Here is a 15,787-nt window from a genome sequence, read left to right as displayed (position 1 = left end):
ACAGAGATTTGTTAAGACGCTTCAGCAGTTCTGTGGTGTGCTCCTCCCAGTTGAATTTATTATCAAGCTGTAATCCCAAGAATTTAACACTGTCCACTTCTTCTATCTTCTTGTCATCGTATGTTAGACATATACTCTTGGGACACCCCTTACAAGTTCTGAACTGCATGTAGTGTGTTTTTTCAAAGTTTAGTGACAAAGAATTGGCTAGGGACCAGTGATTAATGTCCACAAATATTTTATTGGCTGATCTTTCTAAGACTATACTTGATTTGCTATTTATTGCCATGTTTGTATCATCGGCAAACAAAACAAACTTGGCATCTGGTAATGTTACTGATGAAAGGTCATTGATATACACAAGAAAAAGTAAGGGCCCAAAATGGAACCTTGTGGGACCCCACATGTAATTAGTTCCCAGTTGGATGATGCCTGATAGCTTGATACATGTCTCTTTCCTAATAACACCCTTTGTTTCCTGCCAGAGATATAAGATTTGAACCATTTTGCAGCATTTCCTGTTACACTATAATATTCTAGTTTACTTAAAAGGATATTGTGATTTACACAGTCAAATGCCTTTGACAGATCACAAAATATACCAGTTGCCTGCAATTTTTTGTCTAATGAATTAAGCACATTTTCACTGTAAGTGTAGATAGCCTTTTCAATATCAGAACCTTTTAGAAATCCAAACTGTGACTTTGACAGTATGTTATTTGAGATAAGATGGTTATAAAGACGACTGTACATCACTTTTTCGAAAATTTTTGAGAATGCTGGCAACAGTGAAATTGGACGGAAATTTGATGCTATTTCTTTATCTCCCTCCTTAAACAGTGGCTTAACTTCAGCATATTTCAGCCATTCAGGAAATATTCTACTGATAAATGACTGGTTACACAGATAGCTTAATATGTTACTTAGCTCAGAATCACATTCTTTAATTAACTTTGTTGATATTTCATCATACCCACTAGATGTTTTTGATTTTAAAGATTTTATGATGGACATTATTTCTGTTGGGGTAGTGAGGGTCAAATTCATATTATGGAAGTTATTTGAAATGTCTGGTCTAAGGTAATCCATAGCAGCATCTACCGAACCTGACAACCCCATCTTTTCAGTAACAGTTATAAAATGTTTGTTAAAAAGTTCTGCAACACTACACACATCTGTCACCAATGTATCATTTACTCTTAATGCTATTTGTTCCTCTTCATGTCTGGTTCTATCTGTCTCCTCCTTCACTATATCCCATATTGTCTTTATTTTGTTATCTGATATGACTATCTTTTCCTTGTAATATATTTGCTTTGACATTCGTATTACAGTCTTTAATATTTTGCAGTATTTCTTATAATGTGCTATAGCATCAACATTGGAAATGTTTCGCATTGACAGATACGGTTTTCTTTTTGTTTTACAAGATACCCCTATTCCTCGAGTAATCCATGGCTTCTTTGTAGACTTTGCTCTAACCTTGGTAAGTTTTGGGAAGCACTTGCATTATCTACAATTTGAAATGTAATGTATCTCATAACCTACATGATTTATTGTGAAAACTAAAAAACTGCATTTGAAAGATTGTGAATTATAAACATAAAATAACTACAATTTGGAACCATTATTAATTCAGCTATAACAGTGATATGCAGGAGTATTTATTAACAATTTGTAACATATTAGATAGTTACAACAAACTCCCAGTCATGAATTATTCGATGGAGTAATGGCCCATTTTGCTGGCTACCAGCATTTCTTACAACATTCACTATCAGTAGAGCCTTGAGTTCATTCTCCCCAGAATATCCTACACTAAATTACCATCCATCTGGTGCCCATACGGTGGTACCAAGGAAAAATGGAAAAGCGCGGGAGAGGCTCCAGAAATGCCAAAGAAAAGGGCAAATGACAAGCTCGGATGAGAGATACCAGGCTCCTTACTAAGAGTATGTGCCATCATTTTTAAGTTCTCCTAATCCTCTTGTGAAGTGCATAAATATAAAAGCTCTAAATTAGTTAGGTTGCTTACACTGCTCAGGAATCAGCATCAGAAACTACTTTCCTGTCTGTGAGTTCTAGTGGGTAATTTGCATTAAGAAAACTGTCCATAATTGTTGATAGCACATTCTTTTACTACTTACAACAAGAAATACATTAAACTTACTTTTCTAAACACATTGACATATACAGTAATATAACATTTTAACACCATAACTACTAGTCAATTTGAACAATAGATTATAGGAAAGCTTACAGGAACAAAGTATATACAAGAGTATTCTCTGACAAAGATGATACAAACATTCTTATTCCCTCTAATGTGATATATTTAGCTCATATGATTGATCAGCAAAGGAAATGATAAATACATAATTGAACTTATTGATTCCAATAGGGCATACTAATACCTTAATTAAAATATAGCATGCGTATTGAAATGGGAGGGGGGGGGGGGGGGGACCTAAATGAACACTGCATATAAATTTTATTTGAGTTGATACACGTTTCTAAATGAAAAGCCTTTTCACACACAGCTTATTTGTTGTAAGGGAGGGAGTGAGTGAACAAGATTTAATACAGAAACAGACACACTTGCTGCAAATGAACATCACGAAATTGTATTGATTAACATTTTCCAGCTTTGTACACTTTAACTTTGCTGGGGAAAACAAACAAGATCATATGAGCATGATGTTATACCTAACAGACAGATTCCACTGTATCGACTTACAAATCCGGCTCCAAGTTAAAGAAAACCATTAGGCCCTATTGACCAAGTTGTGTTACAGAATCAAATTAATGTGGGGAGAAAAGAATCTAGGGATAACGGATTTTTTTTTTTTTTTTTTACAGATGAGACTGAAGTGCAGCGATTGCCCTTTTATTATCAGTACAAAATGGTTCAAATGGCTCTGAGCACTATGGGACTCAACTGCTGAGGTCATAAGTCCCCTAGAACTTAGAACTACTTAAACCTAACTAACCTAAGGACAACACACGCATCCATGCCCGAGGCAGGATTCCAACCTGCGACCATAGCGGTGGCGTGGATCCAGACTGTATATTATCAGTACAAGGGCAAAGTAATATGGTAGGATATGTTCACTCGAAAACAATGAAATATGACATTCCATTATTTTTCATGGTAGTGAACTGTAATATATAGTATTTAATAGTTGGTGTATTCTTTGTTTGATTGGAAAATACAAATTCAATTCAAGAAGCCCATTACCTGAGTTCAAGATACAGGCAACTGAAGGAACACTGCCTCTGTCCATGATTTACCTTTGCTGACTTCATTAGCAACCATCATATAGAAGGAAAATTTAGCCGTACCAGGCTATTTTTACCCCCAGTCAAATGAAAGTTTTGTACTAAAAAACGTTAACCAAAACACTCCCAAAACATGTACCCCTGAGATTACGGTAACAGGAACAAACGATGTTACCTGCAGCAATAGCCAATATCTAATAAAAGCTTTAAAGACCAAACTATCATCCACTGTATTGAAGGAAATGTATTTAGTGGTTGTGCCTTTTCAGACATGAACTTCCAAACTGGTCACATAAACATGGAAGTGACCAGCATAAATTCGCAGATCTACAGACTGTGTTCAAAATTCATGACTATTACCATAATGAAAGCAAGTGAATTTCACAGACACTTTTATACATGAAACTGGTTTCACTTAATACTGGGACATGAGAAATTGCAAATTTCATTTCAGAGACTGCAAAGAAAGGAAAAGCACTGTGTGCCTCCATAATACAACTCAGTTATAGAGAACCAAAATCAGGAATGAAAACATTTTCCCCAAAGACAAATACTGTATAAAACATACTGAAAATGCAAATGAGTGTAGCACATTTATCTCAAAAAACTTTTTTTTATGGCCAAGCCTCCTATCCAGGCAACCAATGCCAAAGAAACTGTAAGCAATAATATAGTATGCCACATCCACCAGAAGTGTAGAGAAATAACATTTCTATGTGACACCACAATGTATAATCAATAACAAACAAGTTTGCAGACACTGAACTCTTATTTACAACAGACTTAGAATATGTAAATGTCATATGCATTACAGAACACTGACTGAAGCCAGATCACATCCGAGCTACAAATTAGCATCTCATTATTTCAGAAAAATCAGAAAGGTATATATCCTTAAAATATTAAAGTTTTGATCAGTCTAGTTATTTAAAGAGAGAGAAGGATTTTGAATTAGCTGCTACTGAAATTCTAGAAACAAATATTATGACTGCATGCTTTACTGCTCCCCAACAGACAATATATATGCCTTCCTCAAACACCTTTAACACTGTAAAGCTTCACCAAAACAAAAAAGTACTTATTTTCTGTGGCTACTTTAATACTGATTTTCTGCCTTATGCAAGAAAATCCCTATTCAACCTCTAAGGCTCATTCAGTCTAAAAACTACAGTAACTTTCCCCACAACATGCAAAAATAACACCAAAACAACTCTAGACCAGGTATTTATAAACTGCTACTACCAGGCTGTAGATCGTATGGATACAGGCTGTAGTGATCACAGGGCTGAAGTCCTCTGCCTTACAAATGTCCTCCCTCCAAGTTGCAACAAAAAGTACACAACTAAAGTAAGAAGTTATAGCAGTGAAAATATGAAAACCTCAAGCGATTCCCTAGCACCAGAAAAATGGAAGGAACTATACAAAGCAATTGATATGGATAAAAAACAAAATCTTCCTTAAATACATTCTTGTATCACGTCAATATTGCTCCCCTCTCAAACTGGAACATATTAAATCAAAAGAAGCTGTGGATAACAGGCTTAACGGTTTCTCGCGGAAGGAAGAGAGACCTGTTGAAATACATCTACATCCATACTCCGCAAGCCACCTGACGGTGTGTGGTGGAGGGTACCCTGAGTACCTCTATCGGTTCTCCCTTCTATTCCAGTCTCGTATTGTTCGTGGAAAGAAGGATTGTTGGTGTGCTTCTGTGTGGGCTCTAATCTCTCTGATTTTATCCTCATGGTCTCTTCACAGGATATACGTAGGAGGGAACAATATACTGCTTGACTCTTCGGTGAAGGTATGTTCTCGAAACTTTGACAAAAGCCCGTACCGAGCTACTGAGCGTCTCTCCTGCAGAGTCTTCCACTGGAGTTTATCTATCATCTCCGTAACGCTTCTGCGATTACTAAATGAGCCTGTAACGAAGTGCGCTGCTCTCCATTGGATCTTCTCTATCTCTTCTATCAACCCTATCTGGTATGGATCCCACACTGCTGAGCAGTATTCAAGCAGTGGGCGAACAAGAGTACTGTAACCTACTTCCTTTGTTAACGGATTGCATTTCCTTAGGATTCTTCCAATGAATCTCAGTCTGGCATCTGCTTTACCGATGATCAACTTTATATGATCATCCCATTTTAAATCACTCCTAATGCGTACTCCCAGATAATTTATGGAATTAACTGCTTCCAGTTGCTGACCTGCTATTTTGTAGCTAAATGATAAGGGATCTTTCTTTCTATGTATTCGCAGCACATTACACTTGTCTACATTGAGATTCAGTTGCCATTCCCTGCACCATGCGTCAATTCGCTGCAGATCCTCCTGCATTTCAGTACAATTTTCCATTGTTACAACCTCTCGATACACCACAGCATCATCTGCAAAAAGCCTCAGTGAACTTCCAATGTCATCCACAAGGTCATTTATGTATATTGGGAATACCAACGGTCCTATGACACTCCCCTGTGGCACACCTGAAATCACTCTTACTTCGGAAGACTTCTCTCCATTGAGGATGACATGCTGCGTTCTGTTATCTAGGAACTCTTCAATCCAATCACACAATTGGTCTGATAGTCCATATGCTCTTACTTTGTTCATTAAACGACTGTGGGGACCTGTATCGAACGCCTTGTGGAAGTCAAGAAACACGACATCTACCTGTGAACCTGTGTCTATGGCCCTCTGAGTCTCGTGGACGAATAGTGCGAGCTGGGTTTCACACGACCATCTTTTTCGAAACCCATGCTGATTCCTACAGAGTAGATTTCTAGTCTCCAGAAAAGTCATTATACTCGAACATAATACGTGTTCCAAAATTCTACAACTGATCGACGTTAGAAATATATACTTGAAACAGAGAGATACGAGGTTGGAACTTAAATACTGGCAACTATTTATTCACAACCGATACAAAAGAGTTACATGTTTGCACCTGTTACTGTCCCTCAAAGTAGTCACCAGCATTGTGTAGAACCTGTTGCCAGCGATGTGGAAGGCATAGTATACCGTTAGCAGAGTCTGTTCTGTTCATGGTGGGAATGGAGGGGTCTACTGCCTGTCAAATCTCTGGAACAGTTCTGAAGCGAATACCATGAAGTGGAATCAAATCAAAGTCACAAGGACTTAAGTCCGGGGAGTATGGTGGATGGTACAGTACTTCCCAGTCCCACTGACCGAACAGAGCAGCTACAGCTTGCGCTGTATGCACCCATGCATTGTCGTGCAAAATGACGGCTGGGTTGCACAGAAAGTGTTGCTGCTTCTTTCGCAAAGGTGGTCGCAGGTGATGCTCCAGAAATAAACAGTAATACTGTGCACTGACACTCTGCAATGGAGAAACTGAACATGTTAGGATAATACCATCACAGCTGTAAGCGAGAATCACCATAACTTTCACCATTCTGGGGCTCTGATGCACTTTTAACTTTCACGGCGACCCATAATGACGCCATTCATTGGATTGGTGTTTCAGTTTTGGCTCGTGCAATGTGTCCCATGTCTCATCCAGTGTTACTATACGGTGTAGATTTGACAGCAGTAGACCACTCCATTTGCACCATCGACAGAACAGGCTACAACACCTTCCACATCACTGGCAACGGGTTCTACACAACACTTGACTACTTTGAAGGACAATAACAGGTGCAAACATTTAACTTTTGTATCAATTGTGAATAAATAGTTGCCACTATTTAACTTCCAACCCTTGTATTAAGCAAATTTCAGAATTCTTAAAAAAGTAGTAGCACAAGCCACACAAATGACAACTATGAGGCAACATCCTAAAACAAAGCCAAGGCAGTATGGAGTATCATAAGAAACAAAACAAATCAGCAGCCTCATGAACATGAAAATGCAACACTGCCCACAAACAGTTCCAAGGTTATTAATCCACAAGAAACTGCAAATATTTTCAATAATTACCATGGAAGTATTGCAAAGCAACTACTACCAAATATGAACAGGCCCACACCCACATGCAATAAACAAAATAAAATAAAAACTTCTGTAGGCACTGTATTCTTCTGGGAAACTACTGCTGATGAAATTACATTAAGCACAAAGAGCCTTAAAAACAATCATCTGGAATCCATGACATTCCAGATTTCATCTGAAAGAACTGCATAAATAAAAGAGGTGTCTCCTCTAATGTGTACAACCCATCACTGATGACAGGTACATTTCCTGCTCGTCTGAATGTGGCAAAAGTTATAGCAATCTTTAAGAAAAGTGAGAAAAATAATGTGGAAAATTACAGACCTGTATCATTGCTACCTATGTTTGGTGAACTTCTGGAGAGTAATTTATCAAAGAATAATAAACTTTTTGGAAAAGAACCAAATCCTCTCAGATGCTCAGTATAGCTTCAGGAAAAATAAATCCACAAAAACAGGAATAAATGAGTACATGCATTCCACCTAGACAAAAACAAAAAGCAGTTGGCATCTTCCCAGATTTGTCAAAGGCATTTGACGTTGTACACCACAATATTCTACTTAAACTGCAGTTATATGACACCAAAGGCAGGTTCAGATCATATATCTCAATCAGGAAATAAAAAATTGCAGTAACAGAAAATGATCATGGACATACTGAAACTTTGTATTCTGACTAAGGCAATATTGCACAAGGTGTGCTCCAAGACTCAATATTTGGACCAATTCTGTTTCTTCTTTATATTAACAACTTACTGTTTAACACCAGCACCACTACCAGTACACTCTCTGCAGATGACACCAGTACCTTTGAATATCACCAGAAATGGCCATGGGCTGCAAGAGGCCATAACAAAGTGCAGATGAGCTGGGTGATTGGTTTGACAGAAGTAATCTGATAGTCAATACAAAGGAAACAATCTTCCTAAACTTCCACCTGGGAAGCATAAAACTTAAGCCCGTATGGAACTAAATGGCTCTGCAATATCCGCCACATCAGAAACAAGTTTTTTTAAGTCTGTGAATCCAGGACACCATAAAGTGGGAAACACACATCAGCAAAATGAACAGTAAGCTGAACCAATTTTGCTGTGCCTTACATATCCTGGAAATAAGGAAGCGTCCGATCCCACCCGTCTGCTTTGACCCATGACATCACAAATATGGCGGAAACAAAAACAAACACACACACTTTCCACAAGAAGCCTAATGACACTAACGGGACAAGCGCGGGAAATGGGGTGTTTTGGGTGGGGGCAAACTAAATATAAACAAATTTAGACGCCTTGCGTAGCTACAACGTGTAAGTGAAGACAGCCATGCATGAATACCCACCCACCTCCCCAGGGGTCGTAACCCCTGCAACCCATAGAAGATAAAGATGCTTCAGTAGCTGATTAGTGTTTTTTGTCTTTAAAAAAAAAAATCTCACAGGATAGAACGAACAGATCAGAAAGATAAATATAATAAACTAAAACAGAAATTCAAGGAAACAGATAATTAAAATAAGTAATAAGTGTTTTTAAATTAAAAAAAATTCACGAGATAGAACAAACAGATCAGAAAAGTAAATAAAATAAGATAAAACGGAACTGGAGACAGCCACACTCAATCCAAACTCCGCGCCGTCATGACGTCACACACGACAACACCCTTACGTCACGGGTCAAAGCCGACCCCTTGGATCGGACGCTTCTGTCGACCCCATATCCTTACATCCCGCACAAGCGCAGAAACCGCTCGCACTGCATACTACGTGCAATTTCATAGTGTAATGCAGTATGGTATCCTATTCCCGAGGGACTCCACATATCAGACATTCCGCTCACCTGGAAGAGAGCTGTAAGAATAATGAACAGGGCAAAGCCATCTGACAACTGTGGACTTCTCTCCCAAAGTTCACTCACTCTTCCTGTTGGCAGTCTCTACATATCAGAAACATGTAAGTTTGTACGCAATAATACTACCAAATTCAACAAAAATGTGAATGAACATGGTACAAGACAATAAATGAAACTTCATGTTCAAAATATGTGTGCCTCCACCTTCAAAAACTCACCATTCAACAAATGCACCCAACTATACAACTGCCACCAGGTAAGTCTCCGTTTTCATTTTATACAACTCTGAAAATCTTCCTGCTTGATCATTGTTTTACACAGAATCAGAATTTTTGCCATGTATGAGTGAAAAGAAATAAATCAATTGCAGGAATGAATTTAAGAAGTAAACATTAATGTAAAATAGTTGTGTGTATATACCATTTAAAATAAGCAAATTGTGTGCTCTACTTTATTTGTGCCAACCAGGTATGAATTTTGTATGCATGTCAGAAAGAAATGGAACTAAAATAAAATAACTATTTAAAATAATGTTTGTACATTCCCATCAAACCACATCATGCTATGATGAATTGTCCAACATGAATTGTGTGTGCGTGCATGTCTTGTACAAAAATGATTCAAAGGACAAACAAATAAAAGCTTAAAACTGGCAGTATTTATAACAAATAACAATGCACTTGCTAATCTTGATAAGCACTGGCTATCAGTGTCTCCAAGCTGGCTGACAGTTTGTGAGAACAAGTAAAACAATATTAATACAACTAATAGTGGTGAATCAGTGAATAAAAGGTTGAAACATTTTTTCCTTAGACACACAGTGGGCAAAACATTGACAGGTGTTACTAAAATTTTAGTTAACAGCTTTTCCCCTAGGCTTTTTAAAAATTGTTGGAAAAATTCAGTAATCAAATCTTGCAAATCGCTTCTTGCATATTAACAACACAGAAAGGTCTATGAATAAGGTAATGAAAAGGTATTCTTTGGTGCTAACTGAACTTACCAGAAGCTCAGTGAGAAATGGATGAGCGATTGTTTTGTGTGGGAAGTGGTATGTCCAGAGACTTACTATTTGGTTCATCTTACGAGACCTGATAGCACATTACGTCTATTCAAGGTGGAAATAGCCACTTCTGTGCCATCGAATGTGGGGAGGAGGTTCCAAGAGCTGAACAAAGATTATAGAAATGGCCCTTTGTCTTGACAAGACTTGGGCTTGGTCTGAGCGGTAGTTACTTTGCTCATACTAGCCCTGTATTGCAAAGTTCAGAGGACACCAGCAGTGAGGAGCAAAAAACCAAAGCACACAATCTCAGAAGCCCAACTTCTTTATCATAGGAACAAGGAAGTTAACCGACAAGCTATAAATCTGACATACAACACTAGAAACTGGGGAACATTACACGGAACGATCCATTGGTAAGGAAAATTTGTGCAGAAATTTTGTGATACCCCAAAGATGAAGATCTAGTAGCAGTATATCAACAGAAATTCTGACCTCAATTCTTGCTTTAGGAATCCTGATAACCTGTAACACAATACAAAGGAATCAAATTATTTATGGGGAAGTTGTTAGACAAAACATTCCTGCATCTATAATAACAGCCAGTGATCATTTGCTCACTGCACAGAAAAACTGGTAAATAGAAACACATCTGCCTGAAACTGTAGCGGAGCTCACTCTCATTTCTATCCATTATATTTTTTCCTTGGACTGATGTGGTCTGCCTGTAAGTATAGAAGGCAAAAGTGGATTATTTTCTTTAAAATAATTACCTGTACATACTATGTACCAATGTAAATGTTTTCACTTAACATACCTCGATGTTCCACATCCAGGTAATGTGCCACAGCAACATTTGTAACGGTAGGGCCTACCACATCTGTGCATTTATTGTGTGTGGATTAAGTTATACTTTTCGCAAGAGAATGAGGTACAGAGGAGTGACCACAATATTGCCTCTCCTCCGCTGGAAGACAACTGTGTGACCTGAATAGGTTTACAATGACAAGATTTTTTCGAATAACTTCGCCCGCAAGTGATACTTAATTTTTTAGGAAAGAGAAAATTCCAGCTACTAACGTATTTTGATGTCACACAGAAGGTGATCTTTAACTGCAACTCTCTTATAAACAGTACTTGTAACTTGTCAATTGCTTAGATGCAACATGGAAGATCCAACTGCAAGAATTTATTGTACTGCGCATACATTTTCCAAACTGAATGTACTACAACGACGAAGTCAGACCCTTTAGTGATAACCTCATCAACCCTTCGAACATGTCTACTTCCTGGTCTGTAACACGGTCAGCCGGCATATTCGCAGACTTCTCCATAAAGAAAGCGTCTGACATCCAACCACTACAGACCCTCACAAGTCACAACGAACAAACAATTTAACTAACCAGTAACTACCCAGCAGACGACTCTCCCGCTACTTTCAGGTCAGTTCGATTTTTACCCGCCGATCGATATCTCGCCATACTTCGCAGACGCTCGACTATTTCAGCTTGACGTCATTTCCTTAACTCGTTAGGGTGTAAACAAGCTCTTCCTAAACAAGCTCACCCATGTAAATAAAGGTACAGCCGTGTGTTAGGGAAAGAGCGATGCGTTTGCCCGTAGGCAACTGTCTCGACAGTTGGCAGCGGCTTTCAGTAAATTCAAAGTTGTGCGCACTGTTTTCAATGGAGGACAACAGGAGATAAATCGCGATGGAGAGTAGTGTGTGGTTTGAATAGTCGTTGCACCTATATCTATTTCCCAATATTATTTAAATAAGACTGTTCAATGAACGCAGTGTTATTTTCCGATAGTATCAGTTTGGCCACTTTTGTAGATAATTTTTTCTCGCTTCTGCATTATCGACGTAGACTAGTGGCTCATGTTGGGAGTAACTGGGCTGGGCGGATGGCGTGTTTTCATTTGTTCTATTGCTTATGTCGAGGGATTTTTATCGCAAGCAATTGTTGATGCGTAAGAGTGGTGTTCAGAAAGAGGTGTGCGAGTGCGTTGTTTCTCTGCGTTAGTGTCGGCAACATAGTATGTGAACAATGTACACGAGCAGCGGCATCATATTAACAGCGCTCCACGCTGCTGTAGGTGCCGGCAACTTGGAAGATGTCATGGAAATGTTGGCGAAAGGAGCTGACGCCGAAGCCGCAGATGCCTTCAAGGTACGACCGCTCCATATTGCTGCGAAGAAAGGCCATTTGGACATTGTTAAAGCGCTTATCGCTCGGGGCTGTAATGTAAATGCACGGGCGTCTTGTCATGCTCCATTGTCCGAGGAGATGGAGCGGGACATCACGCCGTTACATTTAGCAGCTGATAATGCTGACTCGAATCTCGCGCTCACTTTGATCGCTGCTGGTGCTAATGTGAACGCCAAGAGTAGCTCTAGCACGTTTCCACTGCATCTGGCAGCAAAGCACGGCCATTTGTCCGTAGTGAAGGCACTTGTTGCTGCGAATGCAGACGTGAATGCCGAGGACAATATAAAAGCCACACCATTGTTTTTCGCTGTGGTGCAGAATTTTGAAGACGTAGCCAAATTTCTTGTACAAAACGGTGCTGTTGTAAATGCCAGAAATTCAGACTGTAACACACCATTGCATTTCGCAGCAGAAAAGGGAAATGTCAACATAACGAAGTTCCTGATCCAGAACAAGGCCACGATTAATGCAAAGAACCTGGAAGGCTTCACACCATTGCATGTGGCTATCCAAAACAGACAAGCCGCAGTAACCCAGTTTTTGATTAACAGTGGAGCAGATGTCAACGCGAAAGATGTCGACGGATGGACTCCTTTGCACAGTTCAGCTCAAAGTGGATACCCAGCGGAAACTGCTAGACTTCTGATTGCGAAAGGTGCTAGCGTAAATGCGAGGGATCGAAGTGGAGTAACACCCTTGAGCGTTGCTGCTGAACAAGATTTCGCCGATGTAGTAAACATCCTGATCAAAAACAAAGCAGACGTTAATGCCACTGAGGAGCGAACGTGGACGCCATTGCATAGCGCAGCTTACGCCGACAGCTTGGATTCTGTAAAACTTCTGATCAGCGGTGGTGCTGTAGTTGATGCAAGGGCTCACAGGCATATTACACCATTGCATTTCGCAGCAGACTTCTGGCACACCGAAGTAGTTAAATACCTTTTGGCGAGAGGTGCCAAAGTTAATGCAACTGACAACACAGACTGGACGCCACTTCACTTTGCAACAGATGAGGGAACCCAGGTCGTCCTGAAAAAGTCAGGACACTCGGATGCACAGGCGCTGAACTCGAAACTTAGTAGCGTGAAAGCTCTCATTGAAAACGGAGCAGATGTAAATGCAAAGGGAAGTAACGATGAAACAGCTCTGCACCTAGCTGTAAAGTATGGTGATTCAGCAGTTGCTAGAATCTTGTTAGAGAATGGTGCTTATTATGATTTGAAGCCCCATCCCTACTTTCATAACATTACCGTTCCAGAGTGTGATGTGGAAAGGAATGAGAATATAAATGCTTTACTGCGATCTATTGAAAAGCTGTTTCAAGCTGTGAAAAGAGCTAAGTGTGCTGAAATTGAAAAATGTGTGCAAGAAGGGGCACCTGTTAACAGCAGAAGCATCAAGTATGAAACACCGCTTGTGTATGCATCTTGGAAAGGCCATTTACCTATTGTTAATGTTTTGCTTAAAAATGGGGCCAGTATTAATTTGAGCAACAGTAATGGCATTACTCCACTGCATTATGCAGCAAAATTTGGGCATCATGAAATATTGTCTACCTTATTGCAACATGGTGCAGTATACAATGCAAGAACCAAAACAGGTAAAAAAACCCCATTACATTTTGCCCAAGAAGGAGGGAAAAAAGAAGTTGCAGATACTCTAAAACGGATTGAACGATTATTTATTAGAATAAAGAAAAAGGATAACACAGTGATAAAAGAATTAAATGAATTAAAGGACATAAAATATTCTGAATTTCTTGCAATAAAAAAGTGCAAAAATGTAAATAAGGAAACTCTGGCACAAATAGCTTCAAGAAATGGATATGATGAACTTTGTCAATTGTTTTGTAATTTGTAATAGAATAGAGTACTTGTTTATTACTCATTTATGTAAATGAATGGTTTGATAAAAGTAGTTCAAGTTATATGAAATGAAATTGATTTTCTGAGATTTTGTACACTGTCAGGAGATAATTTAGTGTTGCTGTAATCAACAAAAGTACCCGTCATCAACTGTCACAGTTGATAAAATTGATTCACAGTGTAATGACAAATCTGTGTACTTTTGAGATGTTTAAATGGTTATCTTTTACTTCATTCTAGTGATGTTTCAATGACAAACAGTTAAATTGGGTCTACTCGTCTGACATTGTGTACTAGGCTGCTCTGAGTACCCCTAGGCAGCAGAATTCGTGTTGCTCTTTATTTTAGAGGCTCAGTCTATACTTATGTGTAAATTTTCATAATATACGTGTTTTTACCAGGGAACTGATATAATCTTGTCTGATACGTCCACACATATTTCATATTCTCTCTCACTCCACTGTTACATAACAATGTGAGATTCTGTGCAGGTATATAGTTGATATGTATATGCCATATAGACCCTATCATTTTCATTTTATAATAATTCAATAAAGTCTTTCAATAATTGTTGTAAAATTCTTGTTACTTTTGTGTTTTATGTTCTGTGGGGAATCTGTTTCAAATAGGAACACTGTAGCCTTCAGACTAGGCAGAAGCTATTGCCTTTTAGTAATAGCACTGCCTGAAGGATGTCATACCACAAAAGCAAGTAGCCTAAATAAAATAGGCCTGTATGTTTCGAATAATAAATAAAAAGTATGGCAACTTGAAGTAGTCGATTGAAAAATGAATTTGTGCTTGGGCAATGCATTATCATCAATTACTTGTGCTTGCAAAATTGTAGGCCTATTTACAACATAATATATGGTGAAACGGTGCCAAAATTATACAAATTGGAATAATGATTACAGTACAGATAACAGCAGTAACAATTAAAACTGAAATGGAAAAGAAATGACAGATACAATTGGAAACTTAGTGGAGTGCATCAAGGAAAACTGATTGATGATAGTTTTCAGCTCACACCTGTTTACAGTTCCAACCTACAGGCCAACTCCCAAATATTTTAGGAACAATTTTTTGAGGAATACACATGATTTTTATTTACTAATTGCCTGTAGTGGTGAATGTGGGTTGTATGTGTAAGTGGCACATTTATTTCATTGTTTGCCAATGTATAAAGCCAATTAGGGCATTCTTCTTTGCACCTAAGGTTGCTACCAGATATGCAAACATTTCAGCAATAAATCAAATCAATATTCAACAAATAGGCAACAAATACAAATCCCAACACCAAATGCTTTTCATTTTTATTTTTTTTTTTACTTAATACTAGGGTCAAAGAGTTATAGTGCACAAGCTGGGGTCCTGTTTCCCTGTGCAAAGTTATGAAATTATTTTTTTTTTTAATCACAGCTTTAAAGAATAGCATGGAAAAAGTCTGTTACTCACCCTTGAGTCTTCAAACCCCAATTTATCAAAAATGGTTGGTTAGGACAGTGCTATTGGGCAGTTTTACTACTAAGACTTGTAGATATCCATGCACCAAATATGACTAAATTCTGAGGAGGTCACGTTATACCCCCTGTGAGATTACACAGAATAAGACATAATGGAGTTTTCTCTACAGCTTTTC

General features: G+C 38.5%; 1 protein-coding gene and 1 long non-coding RNA gene across 3 annotated transcripts in view; one reads left to right on the top strand and one right to left on the bottom strand.

Annotated features, from left to right (window-relative positions):
* Positions 1-11,504, bottom strand: part of LOC124774874 — a 60,291-nt gene extending 48,787 nt beyond the window's left edge. For both annotated transcript variants that reach the window (XR_007015567.1, XR_007015566.1), the window contains exon 1: positions 10,888-11,504. This is a non-coding gene — a long non-coding RNA (uncharacterized LOC124774874). The remainder of the gene's footprint in view (positions 1-10,887) is intronic.
* A 98-nt stretch (positions 11,505-11,602) lies between these two features.
* LOC124774872 (ankyrin-1-like) lies at positions 11,603-14,922 on the top strand. Its single transcript, XM_047249522.1, has one exon. The coding sequence runs from the start codon at positions 12,122-12,124 to the stop codon at positions 14,141-14,143; it is 2,022 nt and encodes a 673-aa protein (XP_047105478.1). The 5' UTR covers positions 11,603-12,121; the 3' UTR covers positions 14,144-14,922.
* Positions 14,923-15,787: the final 865 nt, after the last annotated feature.

This window comes from Schistocerca piceifrons, chromosome 2 (assembly GCF_021461385.2).
Source record: "Schistocerca piceifrons isolate TAMUIC-IGC-003096 chromosome 2, iqSchPice1.1, whole genome shotgun sequence".
NCBI lineage: Eukaryota > Metazoa > Arthropoda > Insecta > Orthoptera > Acrididae > Schistocerca > Schistocerca piceifrons.
The sequence above is the reverse complement of the archived record's forward strand: the minus strand, read 5'-3'. Positions and strand labels throughout refer to the sequence as shown.